The sequence below is a fragment of the Lagenorhynchus albirostris genome, chromosome 18, assembly GCF_949774975.1.
Source record: "Lagenorhynchus albirostris chromosome 18, mLagAlb1.1, whole genome shotgun sequence".
Classification (NCBI taxonomy): domain Eukaryota; kingdom Metazoa; phylum Chordata; class Mammalia; order Artiodactyla; family Delphinidae; genus Lagenorhynchus; species Lagenorhynchus albirostris.
In genome coordinates, this window is record NC_083112.1 from 3,484,951 (window position 1) to 3,507,974 (window position 23,024).

General features: G+C 38.7%; 1 protein-coding gene across 10 annotated transcripts in view; it reads left to right on the top strand.

The window, feature by feature from the left end:
* The window catches only part of NUP58 (nucleoporin 58), a 44,673-nt gene extending 22,020 nt beyond the window's left edge, over window positions 1-22,653 (top strand). For 7 of the 10 annotated variants that reach the window (XM_060128723.1, XM_060128716.1, XM_060128718.1 and 4 more), the window contains 4 exons: window positions 2,390-2,591; window positions 7,985-8,083; window positions 9,679-9,774; window positions 11,004-13,160. In XM_060128723.1, coding sequence (XP_059984706.1) covers window positions 2,390-2,591; window positions 7,985-8,083; window positions 9,679-9,774; window positions 11,004-11,173 — 567 coding nt within the window. In that variant the 3' untranslated portion in view covers window positions 11,174-13,160. Of the gene's footprint in view, window positions 1-2,389; window positions 2,592-7,984; window positions 8,084-9,678; window positions 9,775-11,003; window positions 13,161-22,366 lie in introns of those variants that run through there. The other 3 variants (XM_060128724.1, XM_060128720.1, XM_060128725.1) reach the window with 2 other exon arrangements.
* Window positions 22,654-23,024: the final 371 nt, after the last annotated feature.

A 23,024-nucleotide genomic window follows, 5' to 3' on the forward strand; every position in this document is an offset into this window, starting at 1 on the left:
GATGCATGGTAATAGAATTCTTTTTAAGTTAACCTCTTAAATCATACCATTTTTGAAGTGATAGCATACTTCAGACCTTTTGCCTTAACAGATTTAAAATTTTAAACCAAATCTTTAAAATAATTTAGTTTTAAAGGAGGAATTTTTATTAAATTCTCTTGAAACTTTGTCTGCAGTAAGTGTTTAGTTTTTTAAAGTGCTAAAGGTGATTCTCTGTTGGCACTTTGAAGTCTGTGTTCTGCAGATGTTTTTTCCCATTAAGTTCTATTATGAAAGTTTTCAAATACACACAAAAGTAGAGCACTATTATAATGAATGCTCAGGTACCCACCACCCGACTTGGGCCCTTATCCAGATCCTGCTGATGTTGTTTTATCAGTTCTCCACTCATGCTTTTTTCCCCTGGAGTATTTTTTTTTAATTAATACTTTTTTTTTTTTTTTTTTTTTTTTTTTTTTTTTGCGGTACGCGGGCCTCTCACTGTTGTGGCCTCTCCCGTTGCAGAGCGCAGGCTCCGGAGGCGCAGGCTCAGCGGCCATGGCTCACGGGCCCAGCCGCTCCGCGGCATGTGGGATCTTCCCGGACCGGGGCACGAACCCGTGTCCCCTGCATCGGCAGGCGGACTCTCAACCACTGTGCCACCAGGGAAGCCCCAATACATTTTTATTTTATTAAAAAATTTTTTTCATTGAAGTACAGTTGATTTCCCTGGAGTATTTTAAAGGAGATCTGAGACATATTTGTAAATATAGATGTGTTTTCAATGGCAGTTTCTTCTCTCTGGTTTGAAAACTACCTTTTTCGGTAACAGGGCCATAGTACAGTGAGACAGCGATTTGCACAAAAAGCTCCAGTTCATGTTGGATAAACTTTACCTGAAATTTTGACCTACTCCTTTTTTTAATACACATCCCAAGAACCAAAGGATGTTCCATGATCAGATTTGACATTTATTTTCAGCTGCGTTTAGTAAACTGTAATTTCTAGACTTGTTCACCTCTTATAAGAGGTGTTTTTTTTTGTTCCTTTTGTGGTGTTATTAACAACACAGATAACCTCTTGAAACAGGCTTGAGTCACCTGGTCAGCCAGGCCTCCACAACATTAACAAAATTAGCCGTAAATTTTATTAATTCTGTAGATAATGGCTGGTGTCAGTTTTTTGTGTTTTTTTTAAAAAAACTAAATGTCTTTTTTAAGTTTCTAAGATAGGTCATTATTTCCCATTATCTGAAGTAGAACTAAAATTTATGGGCTATTGATGTCACACGCTGCATGGTATGTGCTTGTAATTGCACAGAAAGAGGGAGGATGCGTTTGGGGGAGATCTGTTCTCGTAAGCTGTGGTTTCTGATGTCACAGACCCACTTCTGAGTGTATTTCCCCAGTTTCCAGCTCTTGGCAGGCCCACTTGCACACGTTGCAGAGGTGGGAAAGCTTGGGACTGGAGCATGATACACTGACGTCCACACGGAAGGAGGCGATAGCTTTCAAATGCTGGAAATACCTGTCACAACCCAAAGCCTCATGTTTAGTAATTTCCTGTAAGAACAGGTTGGAAATATGAAAATCTTACGTCTCTTCAGAAGTAATATAAAACTGATCTAAACTAAGCTCAACCCTTAAAGTATTTAATAATTCTAAGGTGAAACAGAATCCTTCCCATTAATGGCCTTAATTAAGGCAAACGTTGTATTGGGTAATCCAGCCCACTTTATGCACTTGGTAATTTTTCTTTCTTACTCTGAAATTATAAACTCTCTCTTTTCTTTTCCCCCCAGTTTGGTTACATAAGCTCAACATGAGTTATTCTCATTGTAAAATAAACAATGTTGAGCAAGTAAGAGCCCTCTTTATACCCTCCAAACTCTCTCTGCTTAGGTGATGTCTTATTTTAGTATGTGTCACCCATGCCTTTTATTATTTATTTATATATACCGATAAAAAAGGTATTTAACAAATATATATTTAGTGGGCTTTTTTTTTTTTAAAGCTCTTTGAATCTAAAAGTTATCCAAAGTTTGGCCTTTGGAGGGGAAATTTTCATGAGAAACTGGAATATTTAATATTTAAAATGGAATTTTAGATATTACTTTGCTTGTCTAAAAGCTTAGCTAACTTATTTTAAAGGGGGCCTCCTGAAGCCAGAATATGTTAGGCAGTTGATCGTAAAGACATATGACTAAAATAGGGAACACAGTATACAAAGGTGTGATAGAACTCTCCGATCCATCACTCAGGTCCTTCTGATTTGAAGGTTAGATGAAGTGTGTAATGTTGGCAGTGTTTTTGATCTGTCTTTGCTAACTTATTTCATGGTTATGTTCATCCTTATATTATCCAAGTCAGCACAAAACTTGATTAACCTTTTCTTTTTTTCATTCCTGTAGGTGCTCAAAGAACAGTACCTTGGCTACAGGAAAATGTTCTTGGGAGATGCTGTGGATGTGTTTGAAGCCAGGCGAGCAGAAGCCAAGAAGTGGCAGAATGCGCCCAGAGTCACTACGGGACCCACCCCTTTCAGCAACATGCCAAACGCAGCAGCCGTTGCCATGGCTGCAACACTTACACAGCAGCAACAGCCTGCTACAGGTCTGAATGCATTCAAGTTATAGCTTCTTACTGTTAAAATGCAGAGAATTTATGTGCATTTTTATGAGTCTTCCTTTTGTGTTAGCACTGAAGAAATTTCTGAGTAGCTGTTCCAATACAGTCTAAAAATTGTGATGGACACAATTATAAACCATATACCTGATAAAAATGCAGGGTAGTCTTAGCAATAATTATACATCAATTAGATACTGAATATTGTGAATTAATGTTATTTGCTGTATTGCTATAAATGCCCTTTAGAACATGGTGTTCCACTACTGAATTACATTTAAGAGCAACAGATTCTAAAATTGTGACTGTATTGTGTATTGTTCTAAAGTCAGAGGTAAACCAGCCATAGGTTGGCATTTTTCGTACCTGATGCTGACGGTGGTGTGCTCTCGCATGCAGTGGTTACAGAGTGCCCACACTCAGGATGAAGTATGTCTTCATCGACTGAAGTTGTGTTGAAGATCAATAGGTTTGTTTGATCAGAGAACAGGCCTTCTTAACCAAATTTGGAAGAAGGCACATGCTAGAATTATTTGTACCTTTTCAAAATGAACAGAACAGTGGCAAGAGCAGGAAAAAATGTTATGAGATGCTTTGGATTATCCATGAAGAAGTATGAGCTGGGAGGTTGAGCAGATGAAAATAACTGGTGAGATACTGGAAAGCAGATAATTTTAGTCCATGGTTTAATTTCACTTCTTACGAGAGAAACATTTTTGTGGTCTAGTTCTGCAGTGTTAGTTTGGTCTTGTAACTTTCAGAGATGATTACTTATCTTTTTACTCCTGCAGTCCCTATTTTGTCAGGCTTGAAGTGTGACAGAGAAAAATGTAGTCTTAATGGATACTGATTTTTTTTTTTTACTTGTTCATAAATTTTTGTGTAGCGCTTATTAGTTATTCTATAGCATGTGTGTTTCTGAGAGTTCCTTGTAGTCCAGTAGTAAATTATAGTACAAAAAAGTAAAAAACGTACATCTCTAGATTGCCTTCAGGCTGCCTCTACTAGGGAAGCATTCTCTGGGTTTCACTGTTGGCAGTTTAAAAAATTGTTCTTCACATTTGGAGATGACAGAATTGATGATGGATTTATGCCAGACCCTCCACGCTCCATGGCTGGACCCATGTGAATAGTGGCTGACATAAGGACTGTGTAGTAGTTCTCTAGCTGGCTGGAGTACAGGGTTGCGTTCTCCAGTTACAGAAGGAAAAGAAGTCACTGTGGAGTTGGTTCCTATCAGGTCATTATGGGATGGATAGATATCAAATCAACCCCATAATGACGGTCATCAGTTCTCATGATTATTTACCCAGCTCGTCCAACCGACTACAGCACCAGTTTACTTTTTAGGGTTACTATTAATCCCAAAATAGATCAGAGAAGCAGGATTTGGTTAGGTGTTCTTTAAACATAAGGGATTTCTATTCTAATCAATAAAACTGGAGAAAAGTCAGTTAACTGCTGTGCTGTAAGGGAATTTAATTACGTTCTGCGGTGTACAGCTAAAATTGAGGCAGAACCACCTGTCGGATTTTTGTTTTATACACTTTCTTACGTAGGCAGTTTTGAGAGGTTTGTAGGTTTTCACTCTCACATTTTGGGCTCATGGGCATCTGAAGAAATACGTTCATTCTGTATGAGTGCCTCCTATGTGCTAGGCTCCAGGGAAGTAAAGGTGAACAATAGAGATATGGTCTTTGCTCTCTGTGGTGGTGGAGAATGTTAGCTGAGTTCAGAGTCATCATCTTGAAGAGCCTTTTGCTCACGTGCTTCAATTTTTTGTGGACTTTCACCAGGCTTTGGGGAAACTGACTCCCTTGTACATTCCCTGCAGTTGTGAAGCCCACATAAGGGCTTTCTAATCAGGTGGCAGGAATTGTAATTTATTAACTTAAACAGTCTTACAGTGTTTTCATTTTGAGTTGTATGGATTTTTGGAACTGAGAAGCCAAACAATAGCGATCATTTTGTATCGTCTTCTTGTTTCCCACCTGTTTCTCTAAAGGTCTCGCACGCTCCACAGCCCATCCCTTTCTGTCTCTCCCCGTCAGGATTAGCTATTTCAGTCCTGTCACCACTAGAGTGAGACGCAGCAGCTCCGTTAGATGCATGCAGCCCATTAGAAATGCCCCTCCTTATTGCATTGTGCTCTGTACCCAGTGACTTATTCCTTCTGTCCTGTGACTGATGAAATCTTTTTAAGTGCCAGTAACAAATTGTAAAGACCATCTAGATGAATCTGGATGAGGCTTGTGTGCTGTTTTTACGCAGCCCTGTTGGTGTGTGCAAGGTTTGAGTTGTCGGGGCGGGGCGGGGGGGGGGGGTGCTTCTATTTGCATATGGATTCTTGACTTTTTAATGTAAAAAAGCAGGCAGCTTCTTAGGCTGATACCTTCTGAAGGTGCTTTCTGTGTAGTCTTTCTTGGAGGTGGAAGTATGGACATAAGTGACTTCTTGAGCCTTCTTCAGTGTCTTTTAATGAAAAAAAATATATATGATAGAACTTAGGCCTGTGTGATTTGTGGTTATTGCTTCTGAAGGCTGAAGAGAACTGATGCCAAACTCCACAGGCTATTTATGTATGAAATAAGCATCACCCGTGGACTGCATGGTGGCAGATCTGGAGTGCACTTGTCCACCAGTGCTTCTGAAGCCTCTTAAAAAGCTTAAGACATTTACGTTAGGCTTTTCGGTATAATTTTAACTTAGGATAGATTGTTTTAAGCTAATGTACTGGGATTAAGTTTTGCTGTTGTGTTTTGACACTTTTAAAAGTTCTTGATGTTTACATAAAAAGACTTTTCTCATATGACTTAGCTGCTGTTTTTAAGGAGAGCTGAGACATTTTGTTAGGAATTCCTACTTTCTAGCTTTTAAGTGTAGGTTTGGACGTTTAAGGTGTAGTGTTAAATAGGAAACTTCTTCATTTTACTTCCTTGTGGTTTTATGATTTTGTTATATTTCATAACCAAAGGACATTCCCCATTAAATCAGTAAAATATTTGAAATTGGGGAAGACATTTTTTGTTTTTTAAGAAAAATTATTATTTTAAAAAATATGACTTAGGAATAACCATGCTAGTGACATTAGGTATTTTGAGTGATCATTGAAAATTATAAAAAAATTTTAGCACTTTAGTCCTTTTCCTGTGAATATAGTTTTACTTTTAAGAAAGTAGAATTTATTCTGGAAAATATGAATTACAGTGCTAAACTTGATTTTGTTGTGTGTGAATATATTATTCAGTAACTTTTGTAAAATGTTACTCTACATGAAGATTTCACTTTGGGCAATCATTGGGATATGTTACTACTAACTTGGTTTTATTTATGGAACTAAGAGCCTCTCATTGAATGACTAATGACTATTCAGATTTTAAAACAGATTTCTTGAATTGTTTACGTAACATTTGCCTGAAGGATGTAGATTCTGCTTTCTAATAGTGAAAATAATTTATATGGTGGCCAGAGTGTAATATATGCTGATACTTTGGCATGGGAGATATTTATCATGAGTTTTTACTATTAAAAATGTTATACATTTGCCTACTAGTTTTATAAATGATGTTGCCTTCAGAATTTGTGTGAAGGTACAAAACTCAAAATATCATGTACCTGTTGTGCAATGGAAAGTCTTGTCATCGTTAGAGTTCTTGATTACCTGGATCCTGAATATTCATGACTAGAGTTGCTCTTAAAAGCAGACCCGCACACAACACGAAGCATGTTACTTGAGTAACTCTTGGGACTTGTAGGGCTGAGGGCTGTGGTGTGCATTATGCTCTAGGGTCTTCCACCAGCAGTGCCTCCTGTGAACATGTGACACTTAAGTCTCTCAATGTTAAAGAAACTGGACGTGTGTTTTCTACATATTACTCTCATTAGAAATAAGAGGGTAATATGCTTAGTTTCTTTTTCCTGTAGTAACATTTTACAAAAGAGCTGCTAGGCAGGTATTTTATTCTCAAACTGATCTCAAACTGGATGTAAAAATTTAACTCTTTTTTAATTTATTTTGTAATAGTGGTGTAAGAACTCTGGCTGCTGTTAGTCCTTATTCTTTATTCTTGGGTAGAAGCTATTGGGAAAGTCCAGTTTCTGTCCCAGTGTAGCAAAATGTAGTTCCTTAGTTTCTTTTTTCTTTTCTTTCCTTTTTCTTTAATGTTTTATAATTTTACACTACCTTTTTGAATATACAAACCTCATTCTTCATTGAACAACTTGAAGGCTTTGATTTCCTTAAAAAGTCTAAATATCAATCTGTATATTACTTTGGCAGTTCCCTCAACTTTGAGATGCACTGATCACTGTGCTTGAAAAAGACAAGACTGAAGATTGTACTATGAAATTTATCAAATAATTTTCATAAATTATTTATCAAATATGAGAGATTTATAGATTTTTGTATTCTGCTTAGTTAAAAAAAAAGGTAGTTAAAAAAGGGAGGCTAGTAAGTTTGATGCTATTCTTGCCAAACAAACTCAGCCAAAATCTTTAAAGTAACAAATGGGAAAAGGATGACTAATCGTTCTGCATCTGAGTACATTTTCCAAGATGTTGGAAAGAAACTTCTGAATTGAAATCTTGAATGTATTGAATCTGTCAAGGTACACAGCGGTGCCTTTGTAAATGTTCATTCTCTATCTTATTTCATCAGGTGATAAGTGGTGTAATGTAGCAGAGCTTAACAGTAGAACTCAGTTATCACTCTTTGTGAACAAGTTGGAATTGTCATGTTACTGTGTAATTGATTTGCTTTAAGATGAACAATAAATTTAATAAAATAAAACATTGTCTTGTTTTTTATCTATTTATTTATATATCATTTATATTTCCTATAAGAAATCATGCCTAGTTTTTGGTACTTACTCTTATGAAGTAACATGATGGTTTTGCATGTTAGTGTCAGTCTCTTTTGATCAATTGAGACTTGACTCTAACAGTTAAGGAGCTTATTTTAAAAAGAAAAAAAGTAAAAATGTTTACTGAATACAGCAACTAGTTTTATCAGAAAACAAACGGAGAGATCTAAAACCATTCTAGAAGTAGAACTAAAAGAACTATAATTTACAATACATTAAAGATTTCAAATTATTTAAACTAACACTCATCTTTCCGTGTGGTAAGCCTCTTTTAATTGTCTAGTGTGAACAAGTTAATTTTTTAAAATTTATTTTTGGATAGGTAAATCAGCTGGGACAGATAAATTAGGCTGGGGGGACATCCTGAAAACTAAGTTTTAGCAAATAGAATTTGTTAAAAGTAATCACTGTTCATTTTAAAAATAATTTCATAAAGTAACTTTAATCTTGAAAGAGTAAGGCAAATTTGTTTTTTTTCCCCCCCCATTTTTTTTTTTTTTTTTTTTTTTTTTATACCAGGGCCACAGCCATCTCTGGGAGTTAGTTTTGGAGCGCCATTCGGCTCAGGTATTGGCACTGGCTTGCAGTCAAGTGGCCTAGGTTCTTCAAACCTTGGAGGTACACTTTAACTTTTCTCGTATTGCATTGGACTGTGATACATTTGAATTGCTACCAGCCTGTAAACACTTCTAAGAGGATCTGCTCTTTGGGAAGTTAAGGTTCTATCTGGCAAAAAAAAGGATTCTCCAAACATAATCAGTGCTTTCTAGTATTAGATTTAGAACTTAAAAAATCATTTCATGTCTGTGAATAGTAAATATAAAAACGTATTAAAAATCAAATGGTAGGGATGTTCATATTTTCAAAGGAATATGCTAAAATATGAACTTGAAAATTACTTAGTTTTATTAAATTAACTTAAAAAAATTAGTTGGAGTCCTAACTACTTCTGGACATACATTCTCCTAAGCATCTTCTCTTTCTGCAAATGAACACTTTAAATGGGGAAATAATTGTATTATAAATCGAACAGCTTGACTTCTCTCCATTCCTGAGCACTTTTGGCATATTTGCCTTTATGCATACTTGTATACATAGGCAATTAAGTTTATTTCAGTAGATTCGTAAGTTAAGTCTAACTAGTAAGGTAAGTCGTCTGCAAAAACATGTTAAATACAAATGCAGTCCCAGTTCTCTGGTGTGGATAATTGAAGGTTGATTGTATTTTGACAGGTGCATTGCCATGTAACGAATAAGATTCCCTTATTTCCATTAAAGTATATCATTATAAGAGGGAAAGCCTATAAGCTATTATGGTTATGTAATATATTACACTCTAATGGGAATTATTGGGATTATGGCAGACAGCGTAATTCCTGTGATCTGTATTCCCGTTTGTTGCCATATTTCATAGAGTTACGGGCAATAATACTGTCAGGCTCAGTATTTTAGATAAGCTGTTGCAGAGTAGCCGAAGATGAATCGGATTCCATTTTCTGAGCACTTGAAACCAATCTTCCAGCACTTGGCAAAATCCCCTCTTGCACTCTGTATGATGAAGACATGTGCTTCGTTTAAATTGTGACTGTAGTGTTGTTGGGAGAGAAGCCTCGATGCTCCCCCTCCCACTTTCTCAGCATTGCATTGCTGATTCTGTGGCAGGAGCCTGCTCTTCCTGAGTAGCTGTAGAGTGACCGACCCTTGTGTAGTCACGCAGGGTTCCAGTGGTAAACTTTGTAAGTGAGAATGTCTTCGCAGGAAGCAGAGTAAAATTACTGTGTGTGGTACTTTGCATTGAAACTGTTGTGCGTGCCTTGCTTATTTATGAATTTTGTCTTTTTTTTTTTCCCGAAATGAAATATCCTTAAGTAGATATGTGTCTATCTGTTTGACTAAAGTCATACTTGAATGGTCACTGAAATTTCTAGTCCGTTTGGGAGAGAAAGTACTAATATGACCTTGTTTTTTATGGCTTTGTTCTTTAAAAATTACGGATGGGTCATAAGCTTAGTCTAAGTAGATCTAAATGTTTTATTTCAGAATTGATCTGGTTCTTCCAAAAGTCTTATGCAAAGGAGTAAAGCAGATCTCCTTAGTAAGGCCGTGGTTCTCAACACTGTTTATTAGACCACTGATAATTTGGGTATTACTTGTCAGTATCCTTTCACCTGTGTTTTTACCTGCCGTGTGTGTCTCTCTATCACCCCCACTAGGCTTTGGAGCTAGCTCTGGTTTTGGATGCAGCACCACAGGGGCCTCCACATTTGGATTTGGAACAACAAATAAACCCTCAGGAAGTCTTAGTGCAGGTTTGTGTGTTTTGGCCTGAACTTCAGGCAGATTCAAAGGTGCACATTATTTAATTTTAAAAGTATAAGTGTTGTTATTTCCGGTATCCAAAAAAGATGCCTGATTCAGTTTCTACCCACTGGATGAAGCCTGCAAGCCTAGTAATCATGTATAGCTTTCTCTGTCTCATATGCTGAAGGTCAGGTTTGTAGAACGTTTCTAACAACTTAAGTTTGATATAATAAATAAGTACATCCTCTTTTTAACTAAGTAGAGATTATTTTGAACCCAAAGACCAGTTTTATGTTTAAACAGTTTTCTTCGTTATTACAAAAATGAACCCATTGCGAAAGTTTTATCATTATTCATTCAGGAGAATAGTTTCTCTTCTGAAGAGGTGTTCTTTAGTTATAAGCCCCCCTGATTTTAAGAATACCAGTCTTACAAATGATGATTAACCGGCTTCTTTGTTCATTTTTGACATAGGTATAATCTCTTGACGCTTCTACTAGAAACTTCCAAATTCCATCTACTTTTGCATTTGTTTCTATATTTGTAAATAATGACTTGTTTTAACGTGCAATTCTTAGGGATAAATAGCATGCCTAAAATAATAGTACCGATTAAAGTTTTTAATTGCAGGAATTTGAAGGAAATTCCATTTAAAATTAAGTGGTGTTTAAAATCAGTAGTTCCTAGGGAGTAAGATAATAGAGTTCAGTGGTATCAGGATTATAATATGCATATATTAGCATTTAGTTAGCTAGGCAGTAATAGTATTTGATCTTAATTATTGGAGGGCTCTGCTCTTCTGTGTAGTCATTGTCCTGGAAATTGTGGGTTAAGGCTTTCTTGGAGGACTTAGAATTGCAAGGGTGGGTCCAAAGGCTGTGAAAGTCTCTACATTTTGATAAAATGTTTCTGGAGGGCTGAGGAGGAGGGTACCTTGGCATATTTAATTAACACGAAAGTGGCTGCCAATTTGAAGTTTTCTGTCGAGTTCAGTTATTTGTGTAAGGTTTCTCTCTTGCTCTGGATCACTAAACTTCTGTCTGTAATGGTGCCACTTAGTTGTCCGCTAAATTATTTTCCTGTAAAATTCCATGTTAGAAATTCAGGGCCCTAAGATATTTGCTATTTGCATAGGTTATATAGTCTTTCAGCTAGACACTTAGCTCTCATCCCCATTTTTTATGTTTGTTTTTGTGATTTAACTTCTGATATGAATATTTTCTTCCCTAAACATAAGGCTTTGGCAGCTCAAGTACATCTGGGTTTAACTTCAGCAGTCCTGGCATCACGGCGTCAGCTGGTTTGACATTTGGGGTGTCCAATCCTGCCTCTGCAGGCTTTGGAACAGGAGGACAACTCCTTCAGCTGAAGAAGCCTCCAGCTGGAAACAAAAGAGGAAAAAGATAAACATGGGTTGATGTGTTGAGAGAATCCGTAGCAGCATCGTTCATTCTCTGAATCTATTTTTCTAAAGTTGAAGCAGGAACTAAATTGCATCCCAGGAGATGTATAAAGTTTTGATAGTTTTTCCTTACTTCTGGAATTTGAACTCTGTTCTCGTTTGCCGTGCTAAACAACTTTTCTCTTGTGTATCTGAAACCTACTTGTGTATTTTTCATTATTTTGATTCTCAGTGTAAGAAATATTACATCGCTGATTGGTAAAACCTACTACTATTTAACCTAGTGTTTTAGCAATGTTTTTGTTGATAAGGTTTACATTATGTGAATATATGCACATTTGTTTCTTATGTAGATGGTATGAACTCTAGGGCCTATACCAGAATCACTTTGTTCCTTGATAAAAGGCCTTCTGAACTACACTGCAGGGCATCTTGTGAATATGTATGTAAAATATATACAGGATAATACACACAATTGTGTGTGCATATAGAATATATATTTACAGACCTACAACTTTTGCCTCAGACTGTTCCCCTTTTCTAAGGGTACTCCATTTTTCACCTTTTATGCTTCAAATCCTCAGTGCTTGTAGAACAAGGAGCTAAAGGCACCAAGTCATTGTAGTTATTTGCTTAAAGACTTAGTGAAATGGTTACTGGTGTAAATATTGACCAACTCAACTTCATTGCCCCCAGTCTCTCCCATTTTTGTTTCCATGTTAATCTCAGCAGCTGCTCCAGATGAGGGCTGCTGGGACTCATCAAACCGACTTCAACAACTTTATTATCCTATGTATCCTCATATCTGAAATGAACCTTCAAGAGCATATTTGAACTCCAGACTGGTGTTCTGGGGGCAAAGAGCTATTAAGCCAAACTGATTCTATGCAGGTGAAGGATGCACTGTTATTTTAGTGGAGACTTTTCTAGCTATTCCAATAGAGAGTTCTTTCTTATAGGGCTATCGATATTGACACCAAATGGAGTCGCTTATCAGCCTCTTTTATGTCTTAAGTAAGTGCTTAATTTGGAATAAAGAAACAGTATATTTTAAGAAAAAAAGTATTCTTTGTAGCCACAGTAAACTATCCCCCGTTTTAACAGTGAACAGAGAGCTCCAGGTAATAACATATATAGACATGTCAGGTTTCATCTGTGTGTTATTTGTATTAGTATTAGTGACAGAGAGTGGGTGAAAAAGAGAGCCCTTGGAAAGAGAACTGCCTTAGCCATGATTTCAGACAGAAACCGTTAAGTAGACCTATTTTATCTTTCAAGTGCAGTTTTCAGTTGGGATGTGAACATGGAATTTCACTGAAAATAGTTTAATTTTTTTATATAGAAGGTTTTGTACATAATGTGCATCAAGTGAATATTTTCAGAATCATTTTCACCAAGGCACCTTTTTTTCTAAAATAGGTATATATATATACGTGTATATATATACACATGTATATATATACACACACACACACACACACATATTTTAGTATAACGTTAGTTGGGTTTGATTATGAAAGTGTTGTCAAATCTGTTTTATTTATCTGCATATAGCGATGATTGGCTTTTGGAATTGAAATTTTTGCGCCTTGATGCATTAAAATAAGGAAAATGCTTTGTTTCTGAGCATGAAAGTTGTTTTTATTTTTGCATACTTCCCCAATACTGCAGTCACCAGATCCAGGTTTTGGGGAAGGGTAGGAAAACATGTGGTTTTGTGTTTTGAATTAACGTCAGAATTAAATACACATTACAGCAAGCTTTTTTTAAAAAGGACATTGCATTGTACTGCAAAAAGCTGGATATTTATATTTCTTGTGTTTTTTTCTTTATATATTTTACATTTTAATATGTTGACCATTGGGAATTTGTAACAGATCAATTTGTGACAGGAGTTTAAATGTGTCGTCACTGTGTCCATTGTCTCCACTTTGTCCAGAGCCTGTCATTATGTAAACAATAAAATTTACTGTGTCACTTGCTTTGAATCTTTATAGGTGTCAGTAGTTGTTATTCATATGTAATCTTCTTATTATTCCTCTTCTATTCTCTGGTTGGTTTTTAGTGTTTTGTTTTCACTGGTTTATACATCTTGCTCTTTCGAAAAAAAACAAAAGGCTGAATACAAGATAGCAAGTTCTTTGTCACTTGCTTTTGTCTTCTCAAAATTACAAAAACGTTTTAAATTATACACAAAAATATTGAGTAAAAAGTGAAAGTTGCCTTCAGCTCCTGGGCCCCAAACCCACTTTCTTCCCCACAGTGTCTGCTCTTTGTGGTTTGGTGTGTATCCTTTCAGATCCTTTTTAAAAATGCCTTTTCAGCTTGTGTACAAATGTTCATTCTTTTTCTCTCTCTCATTTTCTCACATTTATTGTCTCTTAGATTCTTTTTCTTTTTTTTTAAACAAATGGGTTAACAGTCTGTGTGTTCTGTGACTTCCTTTTTTTCCCCTTTAGTGGCGTATCTTCTCTGCGTGTCAGTCCGTGGAGATTGACTTTTTGCTTACTGTCCCGTGGCATGGACGCCTGGTGATTTGTTCCAAATGTTCCCTTTTCTTTCCAGTATTTCGCTTTCACAGAAGAGCTGCAGTGAATATCCTTGAACATGACTCTTGGTGCTTACGTTTAATGTTTCTCTGGGATCGATTGTAGAAGAGGAATTGCTGAAGAGGCATACAAGCTGTATGTTTTAATGTCAGACTGCCTTCCAAAAATGCTATATAAACAGACACTCCTGTGGTATGTGTGAGTACCCACTTCCTGTCTGCAGCCCTAGATAGTATCAGTCCTTAAAACAAGTACATGTGAGGTTGAACTTTTTAGCATGCATGTTAGCCATTTACATATTAACCTAGTTGCATGGTAATGTCCTGTGTCCGTTTTTACACCAGATCATTTAGGAGTTTCTCCTTAGGGTCTCTGTAGACAATGTGTGCTAGTATTTTTCTTATGAGACAGGTTGGACTTCTGGAGTCAGCTGGGCCCAGACCCCTGCCTCGAACCTTGTGGTCTTGGGCAAGTTTCTTTTCTACACCCCAGCTTCAGCACCTGCCAAGTGAGGACAGTGAAGGCAGGTGGCTGTGTGAAGGTGAAGTCTACGTAAGGCACTTGGGTGCAGGACCTCTGACGCTACAGAGGCATTTACCGTTCCCGCTCCGGTTCCCCAGCTGCTCACTATAGCTGGTTGCTTTATTTCGGTTCCTGACGGGGAAGCTGCCCTATCTTCTTTTTCTGTTTTTTTGTTCTGTTTTTGTGTTGGGTGGCTATTCTACAACCCTTATACTCTTTAGGATGTACCTATTTTGTCAAGTTCGATTTTTCTTAGGAAAAATCCTACTGGGATTTTTGATTAGGTTTATACAAATAAAATATATATCTGGGGAGAATTCACATCTTCATATGTACAGCATGGTATATGCATTTCTTAGGTCTTTTATTTCAGCAAGGTTTTACAGTGCTTGTTAGATCCCTGGTGGTTTTCCCTATCGGCATCTTAATTTTATTCCTCAGTGAGGATGTGTATCCTACAGTTAGTACAAATGCAGATTAACTGTTCTTTTGTGATAACATAGTAAGCCCAACTTAATGTACTGCTAATCTCAAATAGAGATTTTCACAACGAGGGAAGCTGAATAGTGCCTTTAGAAGTTTTGCAGTGGGATACTTTCGTGTGCAACATATTTGGGTTGCAACGGTCTATCACGAGATAGGCAGCATCCCCTTCCTCTGTGCCTTGCCCCCGCCTCTCACTGTGGGTAAGTCTGGCTGCACTGTGCCTTTGGGAGCGCGCCACACGGTGTTGCTCAGGGGGCACGACTCTGGGGCTCGCTAACGTGGGCCCGGGGGTCTCATCTGAATCTCACGGTCGTGTCTCATTTGTTGTGTGTAGTCTGTTCGGGCAGCACACTCAGAACTCTGTATCCTTGACCTTGTTCAGTCTCAGTATGATCCTAGAAGGCAGAAATCCCGTGTGTCTAGATGGAGGAACTGAGGTGTAGGCTAAGCGGTTTCCCCAAGGCCACACAGCTCTTAAGTCCTGCAGCTGGGGATTTTCTGTGAAACAGGGATAGCAAGCTAACCTTCATGCCCATCCTTTGGAAGGCACCGAAGGTAACGTGGTTACATGATTTATACGGGGCAATTGCACACATACAGTAGACTGGTCCCTGCAGGTAAGGGAAGTACCGAGGGCCCTGGGGCCTGAGGAAAAACAGTCACCCTCTAGGGTGTAAGGAGTGTTAGGAAGACATCCCAGCTCCTGGCAGGCAGGGTGGTCTGTCCACCTCGGACAGGGTAAGGGGAGCAGTTTGGGCTGTTTGAATCTTGTAAGAAGTTTAACAAGAAAGCCTTTCCAGGAAGGCTCGCCTGACCCCTGTAACTGAAACGAACACCACAAACTCAGACTGAGTGCGGCTGGATCCTTTTCTTGCCATGCGGAGATGCACCTCAGTGGCCCAAGAAAACCATGGAAATGGGCTGCAGGGGCTGAGAGACAGCAGCAGATGGAGGATAGGGTAGGGATTACCAGAATAATTGGTCTTGGCCCAGAATATTTTTGCCTTTCTCACTCCTTCATTCAGTGCCCATTTTTCTCTTCTTAATCTGTCAATTCAAACAAACAACCTACCAGGTCACAAAGGTTGCAGTGCTGAGGGTAGGCTGTAGATTTAAGTTGCAGAGAACTTGGTTTTGTCATCCTCACCCCTCTGAGTCCCCTGGTAGCAGGTCAGTTTACTTCAGTAAATACTTAGATTTGCCGTGTGTGAGTCGCTGATGGGAGCTTAGAGGGTACAGATATAACTTGTTTCCCTCCCTCAGTCCTGTGAGGTAGATACTATCATTCCTTTTTTACAAATGAGAAAACAGGCACAGAAGTTAAGTAGTTACGGTCACTCAGCTAGTAAGTGGATGGGCCGGAGTTCAAACCCAGGCAATTTTCTCAGAGTCTAGACTTTGATGCAAATAAGTATAATGCAGGCTGGGCTCTCTTATTAAGTTATGGGATAAAGATACAAAGAAAACTCTTGTGAGCACGGAATAGAGATTCTTCAGGCTTGGGGGAGTCAGAAATTTGTTGTACTAGAAAGTGGCTTTGAGCAGTGAGTATGAATATGATTTATTTTTATAAAGTATTTACAATTTGAAATTAAACATTTAATTAAAAGTAATCATAAATAAGTGTGAACAGCATAAAGGGATAAAATTAAAAACCACCAATACCCCCGTCTCCAGAGGAAGTTCGTACGTTCCATCTTGATTCTTGTTTTTCTTCATTCTTTTTAACAGCTGCATGGCATATATGCCTGTATCCTGTTTAACTAGTTCCTTTGGTGAACACTTAGATGGTTTCTGGTTTTTTTGGCTATTAGAAATGATTCTACTAGGATAGGTGAAAATAGTATCCAATTTTATTGACATTTCTTTATGTGAGTTTGAACATTTTCATGTGGGTATTGGCCATCTTAATTATTTGTAAGAGCTCTTTGGATGCAATCACTTTCTGTAGAAATGTTTGGAAAAATTAACAATTTTAAATCTTTAGTCTTGGATTCGTATGACTGTTTTTAAAAAATCACATCACCCCATTTCATGTTGTTTTTAAACATTCTTAATATTTAAATTACTTGTCTTATGTATGGCAAATGTTTCACAGTTAATCTTTTCACGTCTGTTTATGGTCACTTGTTTTCGTTGTGTAGAAATTTTAATTTTCTTACGTTGCCAACATTTATTAGTCCTTTTGAAATGACTTCTGGGAATGAGTGAAAACTCGGTGGGAGGAAAAAAGAGAATAAGACCTTTTAAGTTATACAGTTTACAAAGTCATATTAATATTTCATTGACACATCATAACTGTATGAAGATGCCTTTACAAGATTCAGCTGGGTGGCTGGGGTCAGATTGTAATGGGCGTGTCTGGACCGAAAGACTTCACACCTCGAAGTTTTTGAGCCCTGCAGTAACATTAAGGTTAATAACGTTAACCTTAATAATGGTACGGTAATTTCTCTTTTACAGATGAGGGAAGAAGCTAAGTAATTTGCCCAAAGTTATGCAAGTACGAAGTGATGATGCCAAGACTCAAACCCCAGTATCATAGGTGTCATTCTAGTGAAATCCTCTTGCAACAGGTGATCATACGGAGAGCACTTTCAGCCCAGTGTCAGATATAATTAAAATTGCTCATATATGAGTAGAATAAAACGTCATTGACAGTCATCCCTATTTTTGATGATATGTAAATATTTAAAGATATATTTTGTATATATTTTTATATCAATATTTTGCCCATTTGACTTTATATTATTAGTCCAGGGAATTTATTAGCCTTGAAAATAGCAGGATTTGTCTTCATTTTTTAATTCTTATTTTTTATCAGAATCACATAACAAGGTTTAAAGAGTCAGATGTCTCTCTAAGGTTCATTACAAAAGCAGCACTCTCCCCTTCCTCTCCTTTTTGAAGGGGCTGTTTTGACCTTGTTAAGCTTTCGGTCAACTGTTTCCAGTCCCACCTCCACTGCTATTTGCAGAAATACTAAGGCTTCCCCACTACAAGCTTCACATTTAGCTTTCTTGATTTTGCTGAGTCAGTTATTCCCATTCCAGTTTCTAAAATGTCATTGCCTCTTTTCCTATTTTCATTGTCTCTGTGGTTTTAGGCCACTTTTAAAACTTTAATCTTTTTATGGTGGTAATTTTATTGGAAATTCATTTAATTTAAAATTTCAATTTTCTTTTCTGGAAGTTGTGATTGGTCCTTTAAAAAGTATGCCTGGGTCACTTTTTGGTAATCTCTTATTCCTTATTTACACTTTCTTTTCTTTATGTATTATTCAACATACTTATTTTATATTTGTCATTGGTAAGTCCAATACCTAAAGTCAATAGGGTCTGATTTTGTTACTTGTTTTCTCTGCTGTCTTTTGTTCCATGTGACTTGTCTTTCTCCTTGTGTTTCGTAATTTTTATTTGTGAGCTCATCTTTGATAGGAATTTATCAATTCTTTGAGGCCGAAGTTGTGCTCCTCCAGACAGGAACAGGCCCCTGAGGGCATGGCCAGCCCGGGTCCACTTTAATGTAACGTCTCACTCTGAGGATGTTTTGGACCACGTATGAAGTGTGACTTGAAACCATAGTCCCTGTTGAGAGTCAGCTCTAAGCAGTGAATTCTCAGAGCAGAATTTTCTTTCACTTCAGAGAGCCAAGGCTACAAGAGGCAAGTTTTGTCAGATACTTTTATCTACATATCTGTCTGTCTGCCTATCCTTTCTATCTATCTATTATCTATCTATCTATCTATCTCCCTCCCTCCCTATCTATCTATCTATCTGTCTATCTATCTATCTATGGTAGTGCTAAGAAAGGGGTTGGCAAACTATAGCCTGTGGGTGAAAACCAGGCCACTTCCTGTTTTTATAAATAAGGCTTTACTGGGGCACAGCCGTGCCCACTGTTTACTGACCATCTGTGACCGCTTCTGCTCATCACAGCAGAGGTAAGTAGTTGGGACAGCGACCGCATGGCCCGTGAAGCCTAAGATAATCACTATCTCTGGCCCGCTGCAGAGAATGTCTGCAGACTCCTAGTGTAGACCTTTGACAGCCCTGTTCTGTAGGGGTTCTTTGATCTCCTTGCCTCACGTGGCTTACATCACTTAGGGTGTGGTCAAGCTGCTCTATTAGAGGACTCAAGGTACAGTGGCTTAGAGAAGATGGTTCCTCTTTCACACGGTGGTGCAGGGAGCTGTCTGGGGGTGACATGGCTGCTCAGGGGCCCAGACTCCCGACAGTGTGGTTCTGCCCCGTCTGCGTGGTGGGATGGATTTGCACTCAAGCTCCTGGAGGAAGGAGAGGGTGGAGAGGAGAGGGACACTTCTCCTCTGCAGAGTGTGATCCAGCGGTTGCACATGTCGCTTCTGCTCATGTCAACTGGCCAGAACCTCCCCGCAGGGCTGCAAGTGAGGCTGGGGATGTCTTTTGGTGGGTGGTCTCACACTCCCCTAAACTCCTGTTGGCAGAGAAGAGGGAAGAAGGGTTCCTGGGCCTCGGCTTGACTCTTGAACAGCTGCTGAGACTTGGCATCAGGGGCCACTACCAGTCTCAGGTACCCCTTCCTCAAGCTTTGACTTCATTTCTGGCTTCTAAGAATTTACCTTACTTCCGTGCTAACTCAGCTGTGAGTTTAAAAGGCATGTTTAAAAATTATATCCATCACTTTCAGCTGTTTTGTATTTTTGGACATCTAATCCAAATACAGTTTTAAATAGAGGGCTTTGACTTAATTTTTATGGGCCTACCTTCTGTTGAATCTCTCTTATTCCTGATTTGGGTGTAAGCTGACCTAGATTGCATCTGAGCTCAGTAGTGATTGTAGTCTCCTTTGTCCATGATCTAGTCTATATTATTCTTTCTTCAGAATAACTTTCCTTCTCTTGGCTTTTATTTATTTTTATTTTTTTTTTCGGTACGCGGGCCTCTCACTGTTGTGGCCTCTCCCGTTGCGGAGCACAGGCTCCGGACGCGCAGGCTCAGCGGCCATGGCTCACGGGCCCAGCCGCTCCGCGGCGTGTGGGATCTTCCCGGACCGGGACACGAACCCGCGTCCCCTGCATCGGCAGGCGGACTCTCAACCACTGCACCACCAGCGAAACCCGGCTTTTACTTTTTCACTCTGTTTCTGGTGTTGCTCTTTAGTTTTGGCTTCTGTGACTTTACGTTCAGAGGTTACAGACTAGAGTTCTGCCACTTGATCTTTCTAGTCCACAGAATGTTTGCTGATTTTTAAAAATCAGATTTTACATAAAATTCCAAATCTCTTCTGAGAACTCAGTGGAAGGATCTGGCAGCAGTGCCTCAGCCTTCCTGCAGAGGGAGCTGCCCCTTCAGCTGTCACTCATCCTCCAGTTATCCCCACTCCCCATCCCTCTCTACCGCTCCTGCACTCACATCACTCTACTTACTGAATCATCTGTTTGCCACTGGCTTTGTCTACCCCTCCTTCCCGCTTTCATTACCCCAGGAGTCCTCTCCACACACTCCCCACTGGTGCCATGACTTGTGTAGGAGTGTGGGGGAGGTATTTTCTCCATTTCACAATAGGGAAAACGAACTCACACAGGGCAGGTGTCACGCACAGGCGTTAAAGTTCCAATGGTCAGTCTGTTCACAAATAAGCCTTAGGAAGGAAAATGTACTCACGTGTAGTAAATTCCTCAGTGCTGGGAAAGCATTTGACGTCAATCACTTTGAATGTGGTGAATCTGGAGCTCTGCAGTTTCAGAGTTGCAGAATCTGGAGCTCTGCAGAGCAGGGCAGCTGGCAGCAGGGGCAGGAGGGGTGGTTTCCTTCCTACCCCAGGGCGAGTTATAAATGCTGCACAGGTACTCAGCGCACAGTGTATGTTTCCTAACCTGTTGTGTTATGACAGCCTTCTGTAATGAGACGTTTTTTGTGTTTTACTCTTTTGTAAGTACGTTAATAACAAGGAATGATTCTTTCCAATCATTGTTTACATCTTCTGTGTTAGCTGCACAGAAGATTGGTCTAAAGAGCAAGGTTCTTTTAAATAATTTAGCCCAAAACAGTAATGTGCTGAGTATTTATTCCTCCTGGTCTCAAAAAGAATTCCTTCTGCTCCAAAATACTATGTTTTATTTACAGTTGGTTTAGAATGAGTGATTCTTCACTTTTTAAATCCTGTGTTTGCAGATAATAACATATTTCTGAACTATTATAAGCCAGGCAGGCTTTAATCTGTGCTGTCCGAAGTGGTGGCCACTAGCCCTATGTGGCTAGTGAACACATGAAATAGGGCCAGTGGGACTGGAAACCTGAATTCTAAAATTCATTTGAATCAATTTAAAATTTTAAAACTGACGTTCAGTTCAAATACTGGGCAACATTTAAGTGTGTCTGGAACTACTTGGGTACGTGAGTCTACTTTTTCAATTTTCAATTTTACAAAACCTAAATGCAAACCAAGTAGTTCTAAGGTACATTTAGCATCCAGGTTGAGAAGCATTTGCGTATAAAATTCACACTGGATTTCAGAGACTTAGTGTGAAAAAAATGTAAAATATTAATATTTGTATATTGATTTCATGTCGAAAAGATAATATATTGAGTTAAAACATGATTAAAGTTAATTTCATGTATGTCTTTTACTTGTTTTAATGTGGCTAGTAGAAAATTTTAAATTACGTATGTGACTTTATATTTTTTGGACAGTGCTGGTTTAGATGATACTAACCATGGTCCTGGGACCATATATGGCTTATTATACACCAAAAAGAGAAATAAATTGCAGATTTTTAATTTGCTTCTTTTTAAAATAATCTCGAGGTCAACCGTTGTAACAGCCTCCTGTCTGGTATCCCTGCTTTCATTGTCTCTGCCCTCTCCACCAGCAGAATTCCTAGTTACCTTCTCAAAATGCAAATAGGATTATGGGAAGCCAAGCTCTTTGGCGCTCTTTGTTCCAAACTCTCCAGCATAAAATGCAAGCCCCTCACAGCCTCGTCCTTACTTTCACCCGCCCCTTGGGGCACCGTCACACCAAGGCCCTCCTAGAACTGCACATCCCTTCCACCCCTCTGCTTGTGCACGAGCCGTTTCTTTGGAGTAAATGCTGGCCTTTCAGTGCCATCTTGCCTCATCCTTCCCAGCTCCTCCTGCAAAGCGAATACACACCTTTGCACTCTGCTTAGACTTTGGGCCTCAGAGGGCAGGCTTCCCACGTCATGGTTTTGTTACTTGATGGTCTGTTTGTCGCCCACGTTAGATTGAGTAATCCCAGAAGAGGAGCCCTGTCTTGTGTTTGTTTTGGTTTGGTTTTGTATCCTCAATACTTATCATCTAATTGGACTCCATAAATACCTCTGAATTACGTAATTAGTGCAGTGCAGTGGGAAAAGTTTAGTTAACTCAGTGACCCATTGCCGACCTATCTCTGTCTAGATGTTGGAACCATGCTGCTGGGGTAGAATCTCTCCTCCACCACTTAGTAGGTGTATGACCTTGGCCTAGTTTAACATCTTTGTGCCTCTTTAGTAGAATAGAGTGACCAATACCTGTGTTCCAGGTTGATTGTGCAAATTGAAATGAGTTAACTTATGTAAGGTGTAAGCTAAGCATGTAGTAAATATTAACTACACTTCTCCTAATACAGTCTAAACTATTTTTCTTTTTCTCTCAGGCAACAAATCACGGGTTTTAACTGGATTTCGAAAACCCAGTGTTACAGAAACCAATGAACTAGGAAGAAAAATCCAGTTCTGAGCAGGCATTGAATCAGCAAATCTCTACTTTGCAAGGAACTTCTGATTATCATTTTGGGAATCTCATTTAAGAACAGAGCTACATGTCATAGAGTGGTCAAGATTTTTAGAATTCAGGAAAGAAAACTTGCCCCTGTTGTTTAAGGACAATGTAATGGAATATATACGAGATCCTGGGAATGTTTAAAGTGATTGCAAGCAGCCCACTAATCCAGTGTATGGAAGGAGTAGTGGAAAATTCATAGAGGGGACAGGCAAAGTTGATACAAGAGACAACTGGCCAAGTAGAGTGAATTAAATGTGTGTAACTTTATGCAACTCATTCTTTTTTAAAAAAAGAACTTCACTGAGATATGATTCACATGCCGTACGTTGAATGAAGGGTGCATTCCAGTGGTTTTTTAGTGTATTCACAAAGTTGTGCAATGTCACAATCTAATACTAGAACATTTTTGCCACCCCAGAAAGAAACCCCATACACATTAGCAGTCACTCCCCATTCCCCATCGCCACCGCCCCAAGCCCTAGGGAACCATTCATCTACTTTGTGTTTCCACGTATTTGCCTATCCTATTC